At 53.0% G+C, this 22,902-nt stretch overlaps 1 protein-coding gene across 10 annotated transcripts in view; it reads left to right on the top strand.

Moving 5' to 3' along the window:
• SLC66A2 (solute carrier family 66 member 2) overlaps positions 1–22,902 on the top strand; it is a 75,746-nt gene that overhangs the window by 5,215 nt on the left and 47,629 nt on the right. For 5 of the 10 annotated variants that reach the window (XM_034642126.1, XM_034642124.1, XM_002920366.4 and 2 more), the window contains exons 3-4: positions 2,633–2,766; positions 11,515–11,568. In XM_034642126.1, the coding sequence (XP_034498017.1) occupies positions 2,633–2,766; positions 11,515–11,568 (188 nt within the window). The remainder of the gene's footprint in view (positions 1–2,632; positions 2,767–11,514; positions 11,569–22,902) is intronic. The other 5 variants (XM_002920367.4, XM_034642127.1, XM_034642123.1 and 2 more) reach the window with 3 other exon arrangements.

Below are 22,902 nucleotides of genomic sequence, written 5' to 3'. Positions count from 1 at the left end.
CACCTCTGCTCCCTCTCCCTTCACTTTAAATGGTCTTGTTTTTATTGTAAATATTGAGTTCATCTGGATTCAGTTTTTGGTGTATGGTTTAAGGGGAAGTGCAAACCTTGATTTCTTTGTCCAGTTTTTCTAGTCATTGTTTCTGTTGAGAATTTAAAGAACAAAAGTGGCCTTTCTCACATAGCTGCCAAAATTGCACATCTTCAGCCTTATAACTGGAAATTAGCTGGGTGTGAGGAGCCCCAGAGTAACTTATTTTATTGTGGTTTTTCCCCGGCCTGCTCAGAAGGGAAGCATCTCCAGTCTCCTTAGGTTGACACTGAACTTGCGCTGCTCCCTTATCTGGCCTTCACCTGTAGAGGAGTTGACCCCTGGGGTCAGCTAGGTAATCAGTGGGATCCAGTTCCTAGAAATGACTAGAAATGTCCTTAAATAACCTTAGGGGTAATAGCTGCACTTTATGGGAGAGACGAGGCTCCGAGGTGGTGGGTCACAGGTGCGAGAGCCCTGGAGCCGGCCTGTGCAGAGTCTGTAAGCACCCCCAGTCTGTGCTGCTGGCTCAGGAAGCCCCAGGGCACCATCACCTTTCTCTTGGGGCATCTTCTCTTCACTCAGATCTGGCTCATCAGCCCTTTCTCGCTCCACCCATTTAGCATTTCACCTCCTCTCCGGTGCACTCCTGACGTAGCTCAGGAGAGGCCCAGGTGAGGCAGCAGGATCCCAGGTGAGCCCAGGTGACATTTCCTGGGGAGGCGGGAGGAATCTGGTGGTCATGGAGCTAGCTGTCTGCTCTCTGTCCTGGTCCTTCTGCCCTTCCGGGGCCTCTGTGACCTCAGGCCTCCTCTGTCCATTGCTCAGAGGACATGGGCTGGGCCTAGACCTCTGAAACCAGTGCAGAATGCTGGTCCTGGAGCTGGTGTCTTGGTCCCCCACTTTCCAGGGAATATTTGGCTTTTCCTGGTCGCTTGACCTCCTGTGGGATTCTCCCCTGGCTGCGGCTCCCCTCCAGGTGGCACATTGTCACCTGCCGGGCCGGCTTACCCCGGCAGGCAGATCCTGGTCGGAGGTGCCCAGCCGATGGGCAGAGTTCTCCGGAGAGGCGCTCAGGTTGGCTAGAATGCCGGCAGTGAAGTGCGTTCAGAAACACGGGCTTGGAGGAGCTGACTCAGGGCGTGGGGCAGGTACAAGCATCATCTCTCCGCGTGAAGGAACATTATTCCTTCTTTACCACGTAGGTGCATTTTCTTACTGGGGAAGCACACTTTTCAAAGACACGTTCCTCAGCTGGGAGAGCCGGCCGCATCTGGTCTTATCCTTCACAGCAAGCCTGGCGGCTGAGTTTTTGCCCTGATTTCTCCTTGATCTGGTGTTGGCAGGTGCTGGGTGCCTGGGCCCATGCCGCACCGGGAGCTCTGCCCCAGCTCCGTGTCGTGGGTGTGCTCCTGCTGAGCCTTGGGTCAGCTCTCAGTGACCCTCCATCTGGGGGGAGGGGAGCAGGGTGTCGACTCAAGCCAGAGTGAGCGAGAGGGAGGTGGGGAGGTGGGCCGGGTGGTTTTCTCTGTAGATTCTTCTTTTCAGGAGCAGCTGGGAAATCAGACTGCCATGCAGGGTCTCTTGACTTGATGCACTGACTACCAGCTCAAGTTCTGGAGACGCCTTCAGGCCATGTTGCAGCCAGACCTAGTGGGATTCCTGTTCCACAAGAGCCAGGCTGGAGTCAGGGTTGGGGCTTTGAAGGGTGCCATGTCCAGCCTAGCCTTCGAGATGGGCCTGGGTCAGCAGTGGCTCTCGTGGCAGAGACCCCTAACTGGTGCTTGAAGGGCGGTGCTGCTGTTCCCTGGGGTTTGGGGTCTGCTGACCGGCCCAGCTTGTGCTGGTCACTAGATTGTGGTTCTCACCTCCAGGAGCTCATGGCTGAGTTGGTGAGACACTTCACCACCAGAAAAACATCAACAGGAAGGCCGTGAGAGCTGGGCAGGGTTGGGGGCTTAGCAAAGCGAGTGGGCTGGGAGGCCTGGGCAGGGAGTCAGGGCCTCAGGTTGGGGTGGGAGGTTGTACCCTCAGCTGCCTTCTCCTCTTCTCTGGTGGGGGGTGCCCTGGCCCCCGCTGGTCTGCTCACACTGTGGGCTGCCCCACTGACCCTACTCATCTGAGGCAGGACCTCCTGTCATTCCTGGACTCTAGTGTGAGTATTCCCCGGGAATCAGGTGGTCTAGAAACTGTGGGCTTCTTGCCTGGCAGCGACTGGGGCCTCTGTCGGAAGGGTGCCTGGCTGTGTGGCGAGGGGATGCTGGGGGCCCACTCACACCCCCATCTGCGGTTCCTGGGGAGGGGAGTGTGGCTTTTGAGAAGGCCTGCATATGAGTCTGAGAGGTGTCCCTGCAGAGGGGGTGTTGCGGCCCCTGGTCTGGGCGTCCTGGGGTGCTCCCGGCCCCCGCCCCCCAGCTGTGTCTCCCGGCAGAGGCTGGAGACCCAGGCTCTCAGGGCCCTGGGCGGTGATGGACGTGAGAGGCCATCTGGGGGCTGCTCAGAAGGTAGCCGTGGGGGCCTTGGTTGGGAGCCGGGCAGGGAGAGGCGGCGCGGCCCCTGGGGCCGGGGCCCTCCTGATGTCGTCGTCTCTTTACCTCCCTAGGTTTGGAAGGCATTTTGAGTCCCCGCTGCTGTGGCAAAGCGTAGTCATGATCTTGACCATGTTCCTGATGTTGAAGCTGTGCACGGACGTCCGCGTGGCCGGTGAGCTGCACGTAAAACGCCGTTTCTTCGCAGGTTGGTGATCTGCAGCTTTGCGAATAAAGCACTCGGTCAACAAGCAAAACCCATGGTGTGTTCGTGGGTGAAGTAAGAGCCGCTCGGGTGTCCCCCGAGCAGCTCCCCTTCCACCAAACGCACGGTTATGTGTTACTGGTGTTTGTGTTTTCAGTGTGCTGAATGTTTATTTAAAACGGGATGATTTCTTCCCTGGAATTTGGGCGGGTTATGAGCTGATCTTAATGTGTTCCCATCCACTGGTGGTTACGTGGGGATTCTGGATTGGGGTAGGAGTATGTTTCTGTCAGTGTCTTTTCTGACATGATCAGGTCAGAGACAGTTATTGCCCAAGAAGGCAGTTTTTTCTCTTTGTGTGGCAGTTTTTTCTCTTTGTGTGGCAGTTTTTTCTCTTTGTGTGGCAGTTTTTTCTTTTTGTGTGGCTGGTACGTAAACATTCCCTTCAGTTACCGTCTTCCTGCGGCTGAGTTAACTGGGATCTTGCTCACATACCTTGTTAAACATTCACCCAAAGTCACGCTTTTGTGGGGCCAGTGGGTCGTCCCCTGCAGCCGGCAGGCAGGGTCTGCACGCTTGGGCAGGACAAATTGCACGCTCCACCCATGCTGCTCTGTGACTTTGTGGCTCAGGAAATAGAAAATACTTCTTGTTTTTGCCTTTTCCTTTGAAAAAGCTCCTTCTGGGCTGATGTTCTGTGTGTGAACACACAGGAGGGTTAATGCCATACTTCTGGTTTTCTTCTAGTTACTAAATAGACGACAGCTCTCACTTTGGTTTTGTCTGAAGTGGTGTGTGTTTAATCTCAGATGTTGCTTAGGGAAGTGTTTTTGCTAGCGTGTGTTTAGTTCTGGGGCTCCTGTGGACTTGAGGTCTTGCTCCTGTATTTTCATTCCTGATGGTTATTTTCTTTCCGTTTGAGCAGATCCTTTCCCCAGTGTCGCTTCTGTTTTTAGAGATGAAGGTATGCCGGTTTCAGCCTTTGTAGAAAGTAGGTCAGCCTCCAGCTCTGATGGGTGGCCTTGACCAGTTCGTGTCACTTTCACCGTCAAGACCACACGGCCTGCTTTGGCTGTGGTTTTGTTCTTCCTCCCCCGTTGCTTTCTCCTCTGTGGTCTGTTCTCATCTCTCGCCGTGGTGATTTGGGAAATCACACCAGGCGGTGCTTTCTGTACGGCCCCGTCTCGCCTTGAGAGCAGGGCTTCTCTGCCAGCCCTTAGGAGGAGGGCCTGGGCTCTTTAATTTCTCTGCTGGCGCGACTTTTGCCCCTTTTGTCTGTGATCTATGAGCCTCACCTTCAATATGGCACGGGGTCTGCACCAGCTCCCGCGGGGTGGGGGGCGTGGGGTTCATCCGTAGGGTCTCTGCTCCCCCAGGGATAAGGAAAGGCAGGAGGAGACACTTGGTACCCACGGTTGCTCGGTGTCCCTATGCCTCAGACTCTGAAATGGGAGACCAGGTTTCATGATCTTGTTGGCAACAGTGTGAGGCTCTGATGACGGGGGTGCCGGACACAGCAGGGGTGTGGGCCTCCAGGCCACAGAGGAGTCTTAGAGTTTAACCTTTCTGTGACCTGGTTGAAAGACAGATGGCCCGCAGCCTGCACCTGCTGTCTCCCTTCTTGGAGTCTCACCGGCAGGTCTCCAGGAGACGTGGGTGAGGGTGAGGGCAAGGGCAGACCTCGTGAGCAGGGAGCGGGGCCTCTTCCCGCAGCCTCTTGGCACCAGCGTCCTCTCTCATTCTGTCTTGACTGCTAGTGTCATATATAAATTCTTCCATAAGGACTGTTACTAATTCTGGTTAACTTGAATGGATTGAGTTAAAATAGTGAATCCCAATTTCCAGGGATAGGGCTGCAATCTGAATTTTAACAGGTGACCCCCTCTGTGATGAGCAGATGAACGGAGCCCATGTACGTCCACACCTGGGAACCTGGGAGGCGCCACGTCACGTGGTACGGGGGCTGCAGAGGGGACGAGGGCTGAGGCCTCCAGTGGGGGTTGCCCTGGCCTGTCTGGGTCAGGACCTTACAGTAGAAGAGAGGAGACGGTCAGGGATGGACTGGAGGAAGAAGTGGTTCTGGCTTTGGACGTGGGGTGGGGGCATGCGCCGAAAGCGCAGCAGGCTCTGGAGGCTGGAACGACCCCATCTTCCAGCCAGTAAGGACATGGGGACCTCGGCCTCGGACATACAGAAAACAAAGAAGTAAAACAGCAGACACAAATCCAAACACATCAAAATAGCATTAAATTTGAATGAATTAAACAACGAAATCAAAGGGCATAACTGCCAGAATGAATTCTTTTTAGGTTCCACTATATGCTTTCTACAGGAAACACAGTTTAGGTTCAAAGATATAGAGAAGTTAAAAGAATGACGGGGGGCGCCTGGGTGGCTCCGTTGGTGAAGCCTCTGCCTTCCGCTCAGGTCATGATCTCAGGGTCCTGCGGTCGAGCCCCACGTCGGGCTCCCTGCTCCGCGGGGTGCCTGCTTCTCCCTCTGCCTCTGCCCCTCGCCCCACCTCCCGGCTGCTGTGGGCTTTGAGTGGGCCTGTCCCTGCCCAGCTGGCCTCCTCTCTGCAGTTGGCTCTGGGGGAGGGTGGAGGACGGGGCTTCGTGACCCCGGGCTCGCTGCTGGGCCCCCAGACAGCCTCAGCTGGAGAGCACACCCCTGAGCTCCGCATGCCGGGACACAGCTCAATGTGCTTGAGAACACGTGAGACTCCTGTTTAATTCTCGAATCCGGTCAGATTTACGTACTTTCGCGTCTCCCATGTACGAGCCACACAGCACACCCCTAAGGACAGCTTTTCAATGAAACGCGGTTTTATTTCTTGTCCTCTGCCGGGAGTAGGAGGCTGGGGGATGAAAACGTGGACCAGCGCAGGCTGGAAGCTCTGCGCTCCGTGACCGCGGTGCCGTGGGGCTCCCTGTGGAAGGCAGGTGGCCCCCACTTCCTGGCGGTTTTTGGCTGGGTGTTGGGGAGGTTGCCCGAGGCAGGCTGACCATGCACACTTTCAAGTACTTTATGAAGGAAATCTTTAATAGCTGTATTTCAGTGTTCTCATAGGATAGTCAGACAGCCTCAAAAATGATAAAAGCTTAAATGTTTTACAACTGTCTTTTATGGAGGTTTTTAATTTTGAAGGTCACCAGTTTGGCTTGGAAGTTAAGATTAAAGAAATATGGGGCACCTGGGTGGCAAAGCGGTTAAGTGTCTGCCTTCGGCTCAGGGTGTGATCCCGGTGTTATGGGATCGAGCCCCACATCAGGCTCCTCAGCTATGAGCCTGCTTCTTCCTCTCGCACTCCTCCTGCTTGTGCTCCCTCTCTCACTGGCTGTCTCTCTCTCTGTCAAATAAATAAATAAAATCTTAAAAAAAAATTAAAGAAATAAATGGATTCAAAGGAGAGAAAGCAGGTTACTTACAAAATTAAATATATAATTTCTTATCTGATTATAAAGACCANCCTCTCTCTCTGTCAAATAAATAAATAAAATCTTAAAAAAAAATTAAAGAAATAAGTGGATTCAAAGGAGAGAAAGCAGGTTACTTACAAAATTAAATATATAATTTCTTATCTGATTATAAAGACCAGTACGTTCTCATTGTTGACGTTTTGGGGAAGAGAGAGGAGTATAAAGACCAGTACATTCTCATTGTTGACGTTTTGGGGAAGAGAGAGGAGTATAAAAGCAAGGAGTATAAAAGGAGTATAGAAGCACTTCCACCTGGAGGTGGGGTCTGTGGACGTTGGGGACACTTTTGCAGTCTGTCTCCTGTCACAAAATGGGGATTATTTCAAAATGAGGCTCAAATTCTTAAGAATGTCTCCTTGCACCGGGGGTTCTTTCTGTGTCCTTGTTCAGACACCGTGGAGGCTGGCCTGGGGCGTGGGTCCCAGAGTGGCTTCTGCCTGTGAGGACGGCCCGGCTCACGTGTTTCAGGAAGAAATCTTTTGGAGACGCTCTGTGGACCCACTGAGTCACTACGGATTGGGAGTGAAGCTTGACGTGTCTTATATGTGCGGTGTTTCTCCTTTCCGTCTGTCACTTTTTATTGTGGAGAAATTCAAGCACGTGCAGAATCGCGAGAGTGTATGAGCTCCCCGTGTAATTGTGCCCACCTCCCGCTGCTCCCCTAGGCTTGTTCACATCGCCCGCCTGCGATTTTGGAGCAAATTCCATCCATGCCCTGTCTGTAAACAGTTCATAATGTCTCTCTAAAAGAGAAGGACTTAAAAAAAATACCATCCATGGGGCGCCTGGGTGGCACAGCGGTTGAGCATCTGCCTTCGGCTCGGCGTTATGGGATCGAGCCCCACATCAGGCTCCTCTGCTATGAGCCTGCTTCTTCCTCCTCCCACTCCCCCTGCTCGTGTTCCCTCTCTCGCTGGCTGTCTCTATCTCTGTCGAATAAATAAATAACATCTTTAAAAAAAAAACAAAACCATCCTACCATTATCAGCCATAAAAGATGAATTCCTTAATTATCAAGTACGCAGCTGACGTGTAAGTTTCTAGTGGCCTCGTCACTTCCTCATTTCTCCCAGCTTTATCTCCTCGAGCCGGGGTCCAGTTACAGGCTGCACACGGTGATCAGCTGCTTGTCTTTTTTTTTTTCTTAAGATTTTTTCGATTTGTTTGAGAGAGAGAGCATGAGCAGGGGGAGAGGCAGAGGGAGAGGGAGCAGCAGACTCCCTGCTGAGCAGGAAGCCTGAGGCAGGACTCGATTCCAGGACCCTGAGAGCCCGACCTGAGCTGAAGCAAGACCAAGGCACCTGCTGATTGCAGGTTCTCCCAAAGTCCCCTTGTCCCGTGAAGCTTGTCCGCTGTTACATCAGGTAGCTTGCTGTGTGTGCTGTGCGTGCCGTGTCCCCAGCACTCCGCTGTGGGGAACACCGAATCGAGACCTCAGCCACATCTGCTTGTGGACAAGGTTCCTGCTAAAGCAGGGACGTCTGAGAGGCCTGCACGGAGGTGGTCCCAGCCTGGCTTCTGCTGGTCACATCTTCCTGTCTCTGTGAAAGAACGTTGGAAAAAGATCATTGGATCCAGAGGTCTGGTCAAGTCTAGGTTCGGTTCTTTTTATTTTTTGCCGACTGTTGTGTTCTTCCGCAAGGACGCACATCTTGTCGGCTTGTCTCTTTCCGGATGGTGGTGGTGGTGGGTGCCCGGGGCCTAAACCCGCTTGTGGTGAGGATGCGGAGCGTTGAGGGTCTGTCTTTGCTCACCTGTTCACTGGAGGGCTTCTCTGAAGGGAAACCTCCCCTGTAAATGCTGTTCAGGAATCCAGTGGTATAATTTATGAACTCAAGGCAGGTAATTGCTTCTTTCTCTTTATTTGCCAGTTTTCAAAACTGGTTCCCTAGCGTCTTGCAACAGTGCTCATGCTGTTTTCCTATTCTGAGTGTATGGATTTAAGATCCTTATTTGATGTGTTTCTCTTGAGTGCCATTGTTGTGTTTGTTGACGGCCCCGTTGACGCCTGTCTGCCCCGGGAGCCTCTTCAGTTGCTCCCGACCTTCTGGTGTAGACGAGTGGCCCCTCAGACCCCTGATCTTGGTGGGACAGGACACTCTGCGTGTGTCATCATCATCTTTTCCTGCCTGAGACCTGGAGCCGGCCGTTTCTCCAAGGAGCCCTTGTGGTAGCTGGGTGTGGCGTTTGGAGACCACACTCTGGTCACTGGGACAGCCGTGAAATTGGGGGCTGTTTTTGGCTCGTTCGGGAGATGGGAGGTTTTGTGGCAGATGAAAGAGTTCAGGTGAGCTGACACCTCGGGTTGACTCCGTGGAGCCCTTCAGTCGCGTCTCTGCTCTTCCACGGGCTTCTCAAGGACCCAAGGATGAAGGAATGTCAGGACTTACTTCCCCCTCTGCTCACGGTGGTCTTTGTTTTCTTGGGGGTCCCAGGACGATGCATTCTTACCATCGATTACCTTGTTCAGAGTCCCTGGGAATAGTGGCTCCTTATGGGGGGGGGCCCCAGCTGCACACACAGCAGGCTTGTTTGTTCCTTTTTATTCAAGAAAGAAAATTGTCTGTGGCTCAAAATCAGGTGTTGCCTTCATTTGACTTTTCCCCAAATCTCAGCACTCCACGCTACAGGATGGAATTGGCTGGGGAGGTGGGCGGGGGAATGGGGAGTGACTGCTGTGGGGACAGGGTTCCTTCGTAGGTGATGAAAGTGTTCTAAAATTAGACTGGCTGTGGTTGCACAACTCTGAACATGCTGAACACCACTCACTTTAACGGCTGAACTTTTATTATCTGTGGTTCTGTCTCAATAAAACTAAAAAAGTGTTCAATGGGGAGGGTCACATACCATCCTGAGAATGAAAGCTGAGGACCACCCCCGCCAAGCCCCTGGAAGATGTTTATCTATAAGCCAGTCTGCATTTCTAAGGGTTAATCAGTGTCCTTGGACACTAGGTTAGGAACCCTGTATCTGTCCTGCCCACAGCCCTGACTCCGATGTAGGTCTTGTCTGCATTTTGCCTGGACCTCCTTCTGGTCCCCCGGTCTGTAACGGTAACCATCGCCCCTCTATGGCCCTCATGCCCTGCCCCTCCGAGGTGGTCTCCACGTGCCTACAGTAGTGGATCTCACACCGTGACGAGGACCAGAAGCCCCTGGAAGCTGCTGATGATCTGGCCCTCGTCAGCTTACGAGCCCTTCCTCCTGTTGTCCCCGAGCAGGCCTCTGGCACTCAGGATGGCCAGTTCTGTCTGAGCTCACGCTGGAACTCCGGTCTTGTCGTGTTCCGTTCCAGTCTCTCTGGCGGCTCGACAAGTAACCCCAAAACCTGGTGCCTTGGGTCTCTTTCACTCTCGTGTCCCTCCCTCCCTCCTTTTCTCTCCCTTGCTCATGTGTCTGGGGAGTCTGCTGGCACATCCTCACGTGGCCTCCTCACGTGGCCTCCGCTCCCTTATGACATGGCATCCAGGTTTCCAGGGGAGTGTCTGAGAGAGACCAGGCGGGAGCTGTGTCTTTCTTATGATCTGGTCTTGGAAGTCATGCAGCATTGTCTCTGCAGACTGGAGCGGTCACAGTTCCCTGGAATCGGGGGGCGAGGACACAGATGCCGTGTCCAGCGGGGAGCGGTGAGGATCTGACGTGAGTGTGGACACATTGCTGAGGCTAGTTCTGATCTGTTGTGCCTGGCCTGGGCTACATGCTCCGCACAGACGCGTGAAAGCGTGTGATTGTGGACTGTGTGTTCCTGACTGGGCTCCCAGCCTCAGCACCGGCTCACTTCCAGTCTGTCCTGCACAGAGATGTTTCTCTACCTTCGAGCCAGGAGACCTTAGGTGGCTTGTTGCTGTCCTTCGGAAAGAGTCCGACAGGGACTTGAGTCTCCCCACCCTGACCTTGCCTGCCTACCAGCTGCTGCTTTTCCTCCCCCATTGTGCTGCCAGGAGAGCGCCATGGGCCACGTTTTTTCACTCCCTGGCCTCGCCCTGGCCTCACCCTGCTGCCTTGGCCTGCTTCCAAGCTCTGTTGTCTGCTGGGCATGATAAGGCCTTGGATGAGAGGGGAGACGGTGTGTGGGTGTCTGACCTGCACTTGGAACCACATCGAGCCGTCTGTCCTGTGAGCAGTCTGTCCTGCGTCCCCTCTGTTTCCTCCCCATTCCACTTTGGGACCTGATCATTAGAAGAAGTGTCAATGAGCAGTGAAATTGGTCTCAAGCAAGAAATAGAAGCAAAAAGCTGAGGAAATCCGGTTTAGTCTGGGTATTCCAGCCCAGCAGTTCCAGGAGGTGGAGCTGGGGAGGGGCTGGGTGAGGAGATGAGGCCACTGCTTGCTCTCTGGTGCTCTGGTTCGGGGAGCCGTCACATGGGCCGGGCAGCCACTCCTTGTAAGCAGGGTCTGTGGGCATCTGCTGGCTGCCAACACGGAGCCAGTCGGGCGTTTTCTTTTAGCTGTTTGCTTGCAGTCTGTCCTTCTGTGGGGAGAGCTTCATTCCCCAGGGCAGACGGCACGTAACTGAGTCCAGTGACCCTCCCTCCATCTTCCAGATCCCGGGCTCCAGCCTGCAGGCACTCTGGCGTATCTTCAAGGGAGGTGGGCTGCCGTCCTGGGCAGCACAGAGTCGGGGGCTTGGGTGGGCGCGGGGCTGCTGCAGGAGCGAGGTCCCCCAGAGTGCAGTCATCGCATGTTATGTCATGTGCTGCTGCACGGGCCGGGGAGGAGACAGCTGGCCTCGCACTCCCTGACGGGATGGAACGTGGCGTTGTCTCTAGGCCACATGCTTGTCAAGTTCACGTGCTGAACTTGCTCCCTGTTCCCAGCGAGCATTTCGTCGAGTGTACTCTGAAAACAGCTTTATGCAGCAGCCTTGGGAGGACTTAGACCCTGGGACGACTGTTGCAATCAGAGCTTGCACAGAGATGAGTTTTTAGGGGAAAACAAGTTGTATCCGCTTTCTCTCTCAGCACAGCAGACATGTAATGGGCTTTATGCCACCTCTGACCTTAGGAAACGTCATTTTTCAATTTTTGCCCAAGATTTCCTCCTCCTGCCCCAGGCACTTCTGCTGGAAGAGGGTAGGTTTGGGAAAAAATAGTTCAGAAAGTAAATTTCGTAATACACAGAAACCAAGATCTTGTCCTTCTGTTCCAGTGTTTTTTGTTTTTGATTTTAAAACAAATGCAAAGAGGGCTGGGAGCCATAGCTGCTTATCGGTGTTAAAACCAGTCTGTTTCTGTCTCTTCCTCTTTTCTGTTTTTCTGTTTCTTTAAATGTAGCTGCAGATAATAAGGATGAAGAAGTCAAGTTCCCCCCCAGGCGGTCGTATCTGGGTACGTACCACAGCGCGAGGCTGCTCCCTGGACCCTTCGCTTCTTTAGTTCTGTGCAGCTCTGTCCCCTGGTCCGCCCTCACTGTCCTGCTGTGTGTGGTTCCTTTTACTAAGTGCGGCCGTGTCTCCAGCAAACTAACCAACCCCAGCCTGCTGTGTTTAAGCATGAACTAGTTCCTAGAAACCTGCCCGTTGTGCGTGCGTGTGCGTGTGTGTGTGTGTGAGAGAGAGAGAGAGAGAGAGAGAGAGAGAGAGAGAGAGAGGGAGGGAGGGACGGGAGGAGGAAGGGAGGGAGATGGAGGTGGTAACAGAGAAGATCAGAGTACAAGTTTTGGAATTCTTTTGTTAAGTGTATTACAAAATGTTCTGTTCTTTTTGATGCTATGGTAAATGGAATTGTTTTCTTAATTTCATTTTGGATTGCTCATTGCTATCTTGTAGAAATAAAATTGTTTTTCACATATTGATCTTGTATCCTGCAGCTTTGCTGGTCTCATTCATTAGTTCTAATGGTTTTTTAGTGTATGCTTTAGGATTTCTCTATAAAAGATTACATCATCTGCAAATATAATTTTACTTTTTCTGTTCCAATCTGGGGCTTTTTCTTTTTCTTGCCTAATTACCCTAGAATTAGAAATGGCTCGGATGGTGAGCATGGATACACTTGTCTTGTTCCTGGTCTTAATGAGAAGGCATTCTGTCAGCATCAAGCAAGTTTCCATAGATGCCTCATATTAGGTGAAGCAAGAACCTTTCTGCTTGGAGTTTATTAGTGTTGTTGTCTTTATTTTAATCGTGAAACGATGTTGGCGTTTGTGTTGCGCTTTTCTGTGTCTGTCGAGTTGATCATATGGTTTTGTCCTTTATTCTACGTTGACTGATATCTGTGTGTTGAACCAACGTCGTGTTCTTGGGATAAATCCCATCTGATCGTGACATGTAATCCTTTTTATAAGTTGCTGGATTCCGTTTGCTAGCATCATGTTAAGGATTTTTGTGCCCATATTCATAAGAGCTATTGGTCTCCCTTTTTCTTTTTTTTTAATTCTTGTGATGATTTTGGTTTTAGTATCAGGATAGCACTGGTCTTATAAGTCAGGCTGGGAATGGGAAGTGTTCCCTCCTTTTCTGTTTTGTTTTAAGTTTGTGAAGGATTGGTATCAATTCTTTATTAATTAAAATTTTTTTTTATTGAGGTGTAATTGACAGATAACATCAGCTTCAAGTGTAAGTAATTCTAATTAACATCAGTCATGGTTACAAAAAAATTTTTTTTATGATGAGGACTTCTAAGATCTACTCTCACTAAACAACTTTCAAACATGCAACACAGTATTGTCAGCTGCGGTCTCCATGATGTGACTTATTTATTTTGTAACTGAAAGCTTGTACCTTTGACCGTATTCACCCATGTTACCCAGCCTGAATCCCCTACCTCTGGTAACCACCAGTCTGTTCTCTGTATCTGTGGGCTTGTTTTGTTTTGTTTCTTTAGATTCCACACATAAATGCAATCATATGGTATTTGTGGTTTTCTGTCTGACAAGTATTTTCTAACTGCCTTTGAGATGACTTCTTTGACCTGTTTTTATTTATGTTGTTTCATTTGCACATATTTGTGAAATGCCCAGATTTCCATCTGTTACTGATTTCTAACTTAATTCATTGTAGTTGGAGAATATGCTTTGTCTTGTGCCAGTCATTTTACATTGAGGCTTGTTTCGTGGCCTCACGGAAGGTCTGTCCTGGAAATGTCCCATGTGCACAACATCTGTTGCTGGTGAAAGTGGAGAGAGTCTGTTAGTTTCACAGAGTTCAGATCCTTAGTCCTCTTCCTGGTTGTTACACGCATACTAAGAGCATGTATTGAAATCTCACACTATATTTGAATTATTTGGTTTTCTTTACCCTTCTGTCAGGTTTTGCCTGCTCTGTTTTGGGGGACTGTTGTTAGGTGCATCTGTGTTTATAAGTTTATAGTTTTATCTGACTGATGGATTGGCCCTTTATTGTTATGAATTGTCCCCCTATTTCTAGGAATTCTTGTTTAGTTTTAAAGTCTCTTTTTTCTTTTTTTTTTTTTTTAAAGATTTTATTTATTTATTTGACAGAGATAGAGACAGCCAGCGAGAGAAGGAACAAGCAGGGGGAGTGGGAGAGGAAGAAGCAGGCTCATAGTGAAAGAGCCTGATGTGGGGCTCCGATCCCATAACGCCGGGATCACGCCCTGAGCCGAAGGCAGACGCTTAACCGCTGTGCCACCCAGGCACCCCTAAAGTCTCTTTTTTTCTGATCTTAGTATAGCTACCGCAGACCTCCTATGATTGCTGTAGTATGATAATTTTTTCTATTCTTTTACTTTTTAAAAAAAATATTTTTATTTGTTTATTTAAGAGAGAGAGAGAGCATACATCATACATGAGTGGGGCGAGGGGCAGAGGCAGAGGGAGAAGCAGGCCCACCGCTGAGCAGGGAGCCCCACGCGGGACTCGGTCCCAGGACCCTGAGATCGTGACCTGAGCCGAAGGCAGACGCTCAGCCGACTGAGGCACCCAGACGACCTCCATTCTTTTACTTTTTACCTACTTGTATCCTTGAATCTAAAGTGTGTTATCTGTAGACAGCATATAGTGGAACTTAAAAAAAATTCATTCTGGCAATTGTGCCCTTTGATTTGGGTTCTTTAATTCATTCATATTTAATGTTATTTTGATGCACTTGGATATGTGTCTACTGTTTTTTTTGTTTTCTGTATGTCCTTATGTCTTCCCCCTCCAACTGTTCCTTTACTGCTTTCTTTTGGATTAAGCAAATGTTTCCTAGTGTAATGTTTTAATTCTTTTAGTAATCTCTTATTTTTTTTAAAAGATTTTATTTATTTGAGAGAGCACAAGCAAGGGGGAGGAAGAGGGAGAAGCAGGCTCCCCGCTGAGCAGGGAGCCCGATGCAGGACTCGATCCCAGGACCCTGAGATCATGACCTGAGCTGTAGGCAGACGCCCAACCGACTGAGCTGCCAGGTGCCCCTTTTAGTGATCTTTTAAACTATGCATGTATTTTTATTCTCTTAGTGGTTGCTTTAAGGCTTATAATGTGCTTCTTACCAGTGTCTATTTCTACTAACTTAATTTCTACTAATTAATTTTTAATCATGTAAGAGAGGAAAGCAGAAGAAATATGCACTTATATTGTCTTTTATAATTACCTACATAATTCCCCTTACTTACACTCTGTTTTTCATGTAGGTCAGCATTACTGTCTGATGTCACTTGCTTTCAACATGAAGAGCGTATTCTTAGTATTTCCTGTACGACGGGTTTGCTAACAACGAATTCTCTCAGTTCTTATTTATCTGGGAATGTCTTTATTTTGCTTTTGTTTTGAAAAAAAAAGTTTTGCTAGATGTAAGGATCTTGGCTGACAGGTTTTTTTTCTTTCTAATGTTTCAAATATGTTAGTCATTTTTTTCTTGTTGATCTCAAGATTTTACCTTTTTCTTTTCCACGTTTAGACTACGACATGTGAGGATGTGGACCTCTTTGTATTTATCCTACTTGGAGTGTTTTGAGTTTCTTGGGTGCGTAGATTGATATTTTCATAAAGTTTGGGAAGTTTTCAATAATTGCTTCTGTGAATATTTTTCTTACTCCTCTCTCTCCTCACCTTCAGTCCATCCATTTTGTATATGTTGGTTTGCTTAATGTTGTTTTACATTTCTCTGAGGGTCTGTTCATTTTTCTCAATTCTATTTTCTCTTTGTTCTTCAGATTGCATAATCTTTATTGATCTGTCTTCAAGTTCACTATACGTTTTTAAAAAAGATTTTATTTATTTTTGTGAGAAAGAGAGAGAGAGAGAGGATGGGTACACACAAGCAGGAGGGAGGGGCAGAGGCAGAGGGAGAAGCAGGCTCCCCGCTGAGCAGGGAGCCCCATGTGGGACTCGATCCCAGGACTCTGGGAACGTGACGTGAGTGGAAGGCTGACGCCCAACCAACTGAGCCACCCAGGCCCCCTTTGGTCTTCTGCCAGCTCAAATCTAGTGTTGAGCCTCCATAGTGAAATTTTTAGTTAATTGTTGTACTTTTCAATTTCTGAATTTTCATTTGGCTCTCTGATTTTCTGTGTGACGAGACATTGTCGTCATGCCCTCCTTTACCTTATGATTTCCTTTAGTTCTCTGAACATATTTATAGTAACCGTTTTGAAGTCACTTCTGCTCAGCCCAGTGGCTGTGCTTCTTCAAAAACAATCTTGTTTCTTTTTATTTTCTTCTGTGTATGGGCCACTTTCCCATTTCTTTGCATTTCTCAAATATTTTGTTGAAAACTGTGTATTGTAAAATATTGTAGCAACTCTGGATACTGGATCCCCCACCCTGGTTTGCGGGGGGGGGCTTGTTTGCTTATGTGTTGCGGGAGTTGGCTTGACTAGTGTCATCTCCAACCCTCTCCTCCCCCAGGCAAGGCTGTGGGTCTGGCAGTCTTTGACTCTCCTGGGTCTCCTGTGCAGCTTCTGGGTGGTCTGCCTCCGTTGGAATCACACTCCCCTGTTAGCCTCCACGAATGCCTGGTAGATGGCTCTGTTGGTTTTGATAACACCCTGGGGCGTGCAGTGCTTTTGGGTCTGATGCAGGTGGAGCCAGGCAGGGGGATCTCGTTGCTGTGTCCCCAGGAGGGCTCTCTGTGGCTGTTTCTGTCTCATAAACTTTGAGCAGGTCTGCTGTTCACTTTTTGCTATAACAGTGCTGCCAACTTCCTCTTAATTGGGGAGCTGCCAGCTTCCTCTTAATTGGGGAGCTGCCAGCTTCCTCTTAATTGGGGAGCTGCCGGCTTCCTCTTAATTGCTCCACTACCAGGTTCCCCACTGTTTTTATCAGTGCCTTAAGCTTGAACTTGTTCTGTTCTAAGCAAAGGTACTCCCTTTGGGGAGAGCTACAGAGCTGTCTGTTCTTACGCGCCCCACTTCTAGGACAGCCCCTCTGAACCCCTGCTCTGGAGCCGGTGGCTGGGGCAGCACTGGCTTCGATGGAGTGATGCCCCCTGCTCTACGTGAATGCAGCGAGGGGATCGTAACCCCAGGTCTTCTCGGTTTGCCCTTGCCAGTGTGGGACCCCTATCCCGTGAGCAAACTGAGGTAGAACAGTGTTCCCTGGTGGGTGGGCCTGGGGTGGAGCCTCTGTTGTGGGGGTGGGGGCTGGGTGGGTGCAGAGCGCCCTGATTTCTCTGCCCTTCTTGCCTGGAATAGACTAGGAGCTGAGCTGGGGGATGAGAAGCGCTGGTGGCCTGCTGCTCATGGGAAGAAGCCACGGCCCTCTGCTGGGAGCTCTGTGGGTGAGGGTTTCCTGGCCGGCCCATCTGGAGTAGTACCTTCACCGCACAGGACTTGGGGGGGGCAACAGGCCATGTCTCAAACACTCTTCTTAAATAGATGTTGCTCCATTGCTGTATAGCCTTAGGACACTTTACAGAGATGTTACATGATTGATTTTTAGAAGACACAGCCGTTGTGTTGTTTTGCTGGGGAGGGGGACTGCCATCCCATTCAGTTTTTAACTGACGGGGTCTCTGGTGGCCAGAGTTAACAGAGGAAGTTTCAGGCTGGGAGAGCAAGTCACTTTTCTGTTTTTATTTATAGCTGCCTGGAGGGTGGACTTGGGGCCTTGCCCGTTCACAGTTCATTTAATGTTCCGGGGGTAGGGTATTCACCTGAATGGAAGGTCATGTCCTCCATTAAGTTTTTAGAAGTAGCCTTAAAACTTTAACTGAAGGTGCTGTTTTGATTTGGGGAAAAACCGTGTTTCACAGTCCATCTGGGTCTAGGCCTTTCTGGTGTTCTTTCTGCTGAGGACAACCCGGGATCTTGTGTCGTGAGTCAGCAAACACCTGTCTGCAGTGCCGTGGGCCCAAGTGAGCAGCCTGCTTGTGGGTGGGCGGTGCAGGGCATGTGTGGCCTTAGCCCGGGACTGCTCATTGTGCAGTGTAGGGTACCCCACTGAGCAAAAATTATCAGCAAAAAAAAAGGCCCAGAAATCCAAGAGGATAAAAGGAAAAGGCTTCTGCAGTTTAGGGGTGCCAAAGGTCAGCCCATCACAGAGCCCACGATGGGCTCACGTCTGCTGGGGGGTCAGCCACGGGGACATGGTGGGCTCCCTCCGTGACAGCATTGTTGAGCAAGGGCTGGTGTGCCTGCCTACTGGTTAGTCATACTCAGCTTCCTGGGGTGGAATGGGGCCTGCGGATCCCTGGGTCTCTCCCTCATCGCAGTGGCCTGCTGGTCTGCTGGCCTGCCTGGCAAGGGTGGTGGTGTAGGTGGACAGGGAAAGGTGGGTCAGTACGGTGAGCCCCGGCTCTGAAGGCTGAGAAGGGCGTTTACAGCCCTACAGCAGATCGCATTGCGTTGCTGTCTTTGCTAACCCTCTGTGTCCCTGTCGGAGCAGAGTTAAAGCTGGAGTGGCCGTACCCCACCTTGGAGGGCTGGCTGCCTCCCGACCAACCCCTCCCTCACACCAGGAGCCCTGCAGGCTGCTGCCCCGGGCTTTCTCTGGTGGCCCCCGAGGCACCACGTGCTCCCTCATGGGGCCTGGCATCCCCGCCTTCTTGGAGCATGAGCCCAGGGACGCGTGGTGGGGGATCTGGGCTGTGTCCCCAGAGTGAACGGGCTCTTAGCGGAGTCTCATAAGTGAGCAGGCATGCCTTGCGTGGGGGGGGAGGGTTGGTGCGTCCAGAGGAGCCGAGGGACAAGAGCCAGATTTTAGTTTGATCCAGGGTTTTGAAGGAAGGACTGAGGGTTGTTCTGTTTTCATGGAGAGTTGATGTTTAAACATTTAGAATTTTTTTGAAAGACCACAGAGTGAAGGCAGAAGTACACTTTTTTTTCTTGAGCTATTTGAGAGTAAGTTGCTGACTTGCTGCTTGGGGACGCCCAGACCCTCCAGTGTTGCCTCTGGAAAGCGGGATTTGAGCCTCCGCAGCCACACTGCTGTGTCCCCATCAGACTAGCCTGGCGCCTGCCGCCCACCGGCCTCACCTGTTTGCTCCGTGGTGCGGAAGGGTCCCGTTGGAGTCGCCTGTGCAGTCAGCCGTCCCAGGCTCCTCCTGTCGGGAGCCATTCCTGGTCCGGCGCTCGCAAGGGTCAGTTCCAGACCTTCGTCTTGGGGGTCCTGTGGGGTCCTGGGGGTCTTGGGGGTCCTGGGGTCTTGGGGTCCTGGGGTCCTGGGGTAGCTCGTCTCACAGTCCCCTGTGCTTGCAGTGCCTCCGCCAGGGGCCGCGTGGCGCCATTCCTGGCTGTTGACCCGGCCCCCACGCCTCTGCCTGTGGTTTGTACCTGTTTCTGGGAGACACTCTGTTCGTCCTCAGACTTTGATCGCTTTCCCACGTTGATGGCAATGGCAGGGATGCATGGCTTCCTGCCTCGTTCAATCACTGCACCCACATCTGGTTGGCCTGCTGTGGGTCCCTGCATCCTGCTGTGATTCTTGGGGGGCCTCCTTGCATCCCGCCACCTTGGATGGTCCAGGGGTGTGTGGTGCGGCCTCCACCCTGCGGCCTGCACCCAGCCCCCGGGGAAGGGAGTGCCTTTGCAGATGTGAGCCCCTGGCTGGGCGTGAGCTGGGACCTGAGTGCAGGGGAGGAGCCTGGCGGGTCACGAGCTCCGCTGTGCAGTTCTCTGCGTCAGAAGCTGGTGGTGGTGCAGGTCCGCTGCTGGGCTTGGGGGCTGGTGGGCTTCTTAGGGAGCAGCACAGTGAGAGTCCGACGGAGCAGCTGCGGCTGGAGTCCAGCTGTGGGGTGGCCAGGAAGGAGATGGACATGGACCCCTAGCCACATGGACTTCGTTCAATAGGCCTTGTCGTTGACGTAGCTGACACGGAGTGCTCAGTACCTGCCAGACGCTGTTTTGAGTCTTTTATGTGAATTTGGTTAATTTTCATGCCGGCCCATGTGGAGTGTACTGAGACTTCCCCCATTTAATAGATACGGAGACAGGGACAGAGAGGCTGGGTCGTTGGGCAGGAAGCACGCAGCAGTACGAGGCGGGCTGGGCCCTCCAATGGATGGGCTCTCACCACAGGCCTGGCTGTGCCTCCCCACCCCCCATCCTCTCCCATGGGGACCCCAGCCTGTGGGAGCATCTGAGCCTCCCAGCCAACCTGTTGGCCGTGGGGCCTGGGGCTGACCACCAGATACTAGGCTTGCTGTCCCTACCTGGCCCCGCGGTGGTAGGGGCGCCCACTGGGACAGGCAGTGTGAGGGGCCGCAGTGTGACGGAGGCTGGCGGGGTGGTGCTCGGCTTCTCGTGGAGGGGCGGGGCCTCCCTCTCTGCTGACGCCGCCGCCGTGGCCACCACACGGCCACCACGTAAGGCATGATGTTGCCGTGGCTGCTGTGGGAGGCCCTCTTGGAACCTGCATTTCTCCTCGTCCCTGGGGAGTGGCCAGGCTTCACCAGGAGCTGCTTGCCACATGGAATCTGGGGGTCCTGTCCCGCGGGACAGAGCTAGCAGTCCCAGTCCTGAGAGCCCCGCTTCTCCGACAGCGCGGCCCTGGCTGTCCTCGTCACGTGGCAGTGTGTGCGCCGTGGACCCTGGGAGCCCCTCTACCCTCCGGAGGGCAGCCCTCAGCTCACAGCCTGCCCCCGGCTCTGGGGCAGGGGCTGGTGGAGGCCGGGAGCTGTGGTCCAGGACCTGTAGCTTCTGAGGGACGGGAACAGCTACAGTGGCCCAAGTCCCCAGCACTCTGTGCTTCTCGGGGCACCTGGGGTGCTTTTGAACATGGTGCGTGTGGAGAGCCCGTGGCTGTGTGGTGAGCCCTGGGGTTCCCATCGCTTTCTCCAGTACCTTCTGGTTGTCATTGTGGCCACGGCAGAGGGAACACAGCTGGCCCCCTGCTCTCCACCTGCAGGGCCCAGGCCTGGACCGTGGGGCCGCTTTCTTTTGCAGCTTTTTTCCAGCAGGAAGGACTTGCCTGAACTGGCGGGAACGGACCACACGGGGTGCTCGCGGTCGAGGTCTGGGAGTTGTGTGTAAATTGCAGGAGCAGGACCCGCCCCAGGTTACGTAACTGTTCATCACGAATGGGGTCTGCAGTGTAGCCCTAATAAGGACTCACCAGCCGGGAAGTGACCTGTGAGGTCCAGGGTGTCCTCCTCGGGGAGGGCCAGGGTCTCTGTTGCTCTTGCTCCTTGGGGTGGAAAGTGGACCGCTGCTGCTCTAGGGGTCAGGCTGCAGAGCTGGGGGGCTGCCGTTCCCCCCGCAGAGGCTGGGACAGAGCTGGGGCTGGACTCGGCCTCTCTCCCTGCCCGGGCAGGCCCTCTGCAGCCCCACGAGGCCCAGGGGCTGTGTGGAGTGGTGCCCGGGCCCCCTCGGGGGCACGCTGGCCTTCTGCAGCTCTCCACAAAGAGACGAGAAGTGAAACCAAGTCAGCAGAACCCCGTGGCAGCACGTAGACCTCCGGGCCCTCGACTCCCTCAGCCGTGCGTGTGGAGGCTGGCAGCTGCCCCCTGCCCAGGCGGGGGCTCTGGGGGGGGGTCCTGCCACCTCCCCCAGGCTCGTCAGGGGCAACTCCCTGTGGCAGCGGCCAACAAATGCCTTTTCTCCTTGAAACGTGACCTCACGATCTGAGAGTGAAGACGTTCGTCATGGAGATCGATGGAAGGCTGTCTTTTTTAAAAAAGATTTATTTGAGAAAGGGGGTGTGTGTGCGGGGAGAGGGAGAGAGAGAGAGAATCTTCTGCAGATTCCCCACGGAGCATAGAGCCCCCCACGAGGCTCGATCCCACGACCCTGAGATCACGACCTGAGCTGAAGTCAAGATTTGGACGCTTCACTGAGCCCCCAGGCGCCCCGGGGCCGTGGATGTATAGTTTACCTACAACAAAGTGCGCCATTTAGGTGGGCGTGCTCTCTGAGGGTAGTCCCTGGGGCGCTAGAAGGGGGTGCCTGCTGCTCACGTGTGCCCACGACCCGGTCCCCTCGTGGGGAGTGGAGACCCAGGCAGCACCAAGCCAGGGGCGTGGCTTGATGATACCCCGCAGAAGAAAAGCATCAGGGCGGCCCCTCTTTTTCATCTGCCGGTGAAGAGTTGGGACTCAAGGTTCTGGGGTGCCGTCCAGGGTGGGACTGTAATTCTCGCATGGCAGCAGAAGGCCCGAGGCGGCCAGACTTACAGCCTGGACGGTGGCTGTCTTCCCTGCAGAGACGCAGAGGCCCGGACCGCCCTCCTCATCCTTGCCTGAGACCCTCGGGACCCTGTGGTAAGGGACATCCGCCTGCGCCGTGGGCCCCCGGACTGTGGGTCAGTGTGCTGCCTGGTGGCCGAGCGCCCGTCTGTGCGTCTCCTCAGAGACAGGTGTGTGGGTGTGAACCCACATTTTCAGCACGAGGGCTGGGGAGGGTCGGCGCGTTGGTCTGTTCCCACGGTTGACCTCACAGGGCCTGCGGGGGCGGTGTGGGCACTGCTGCCCTGAGGCTTGGGGAGGCTCCCACAGCTGGGGAGGGTGGCCTGTCCCCGGGACTCCCAGCCTTGGACCTGTGGAGACAGCTGTGCACGATGGGCTTCCAGCCGGTGGCTCTGCCTCGGTATCCCCGGTATTTGGGTTGGGGGCGTTGGGTGCTGACCTAAAGGGCTCTCTGGAGAGGGGCCAGGCATCTACAGATGTGCCTCCTGGACGCAGGGAGAGACATGAAGGGCTCCAGCCAGAGAGCTGGGGGTGAGGGGGCCGTGATGCATCGTCAGCCCCGGTCAGCCAGCGGGGTGATTAAGAGCCTTCGTGGGCATGAGGCCGTCCTGGGTCTCGGCACCCCAGGGGCATCAGGCATGGTCAGCCCTGCTGCATAGCCGCTTGGTGCTTTAGAATGAAGGTGGTCAGTGATGATCCCCAGAAGACACCGTGGTGTGGGGGGGGCCCTCTTCCTTGAGAAAGGGGCATGGGGCCAGCACTTGTGAGGGACTGGCCATGACCCCAGCAGCAGGGGCTCTTTCCCAGACCACCTGTTCATGCGGGGCTGGCTCGGGGGGGACCCTGGCTGTCCCTTGAGGGCACGGCCATGTCTGTGGGCCTGTGGGGGGCTATGGTGAGGAGAGGGCACAGGTGTAAGAGGACTTCCCTGGCGAGGAAGGGTTAGGAAGGCAGTAGAAAGGACTAGAGTTTGCTCTTTGGAAAACGTCATGGGTTCAGGAGCCCGCAGAAGGAAAAGGGAGTCTGGGGTTTCCCTTCCACCTCTTAGACTGTCAGCAGTGGTGTGGCTCCTCACAGGGCAGGTTCCTGCAGTGACTCTGGGCCAGCCGTGGTCACCTGCCGGCATGCTTCCATTATCCGTGTGACCATCTGAGCTTCAGTC

Source organism: Ailuropoda melanoleuca, chromosome 14, assembly GCF_002007445.2.
Source record: "Ailuropoda melanoleuca isolate Jingjing chromosome 14, ASM200744v2, whole genome shotgun sequence".
NCBI lineage: Eukaryota > Metazoa > Chordata > Mammalia > Carnivora > Ursidae > Ailuropoda > Ailuropoda melanoleuca.
This window is presented reverse-complemented; position numbering and strand designations above follow the sequence as displayed.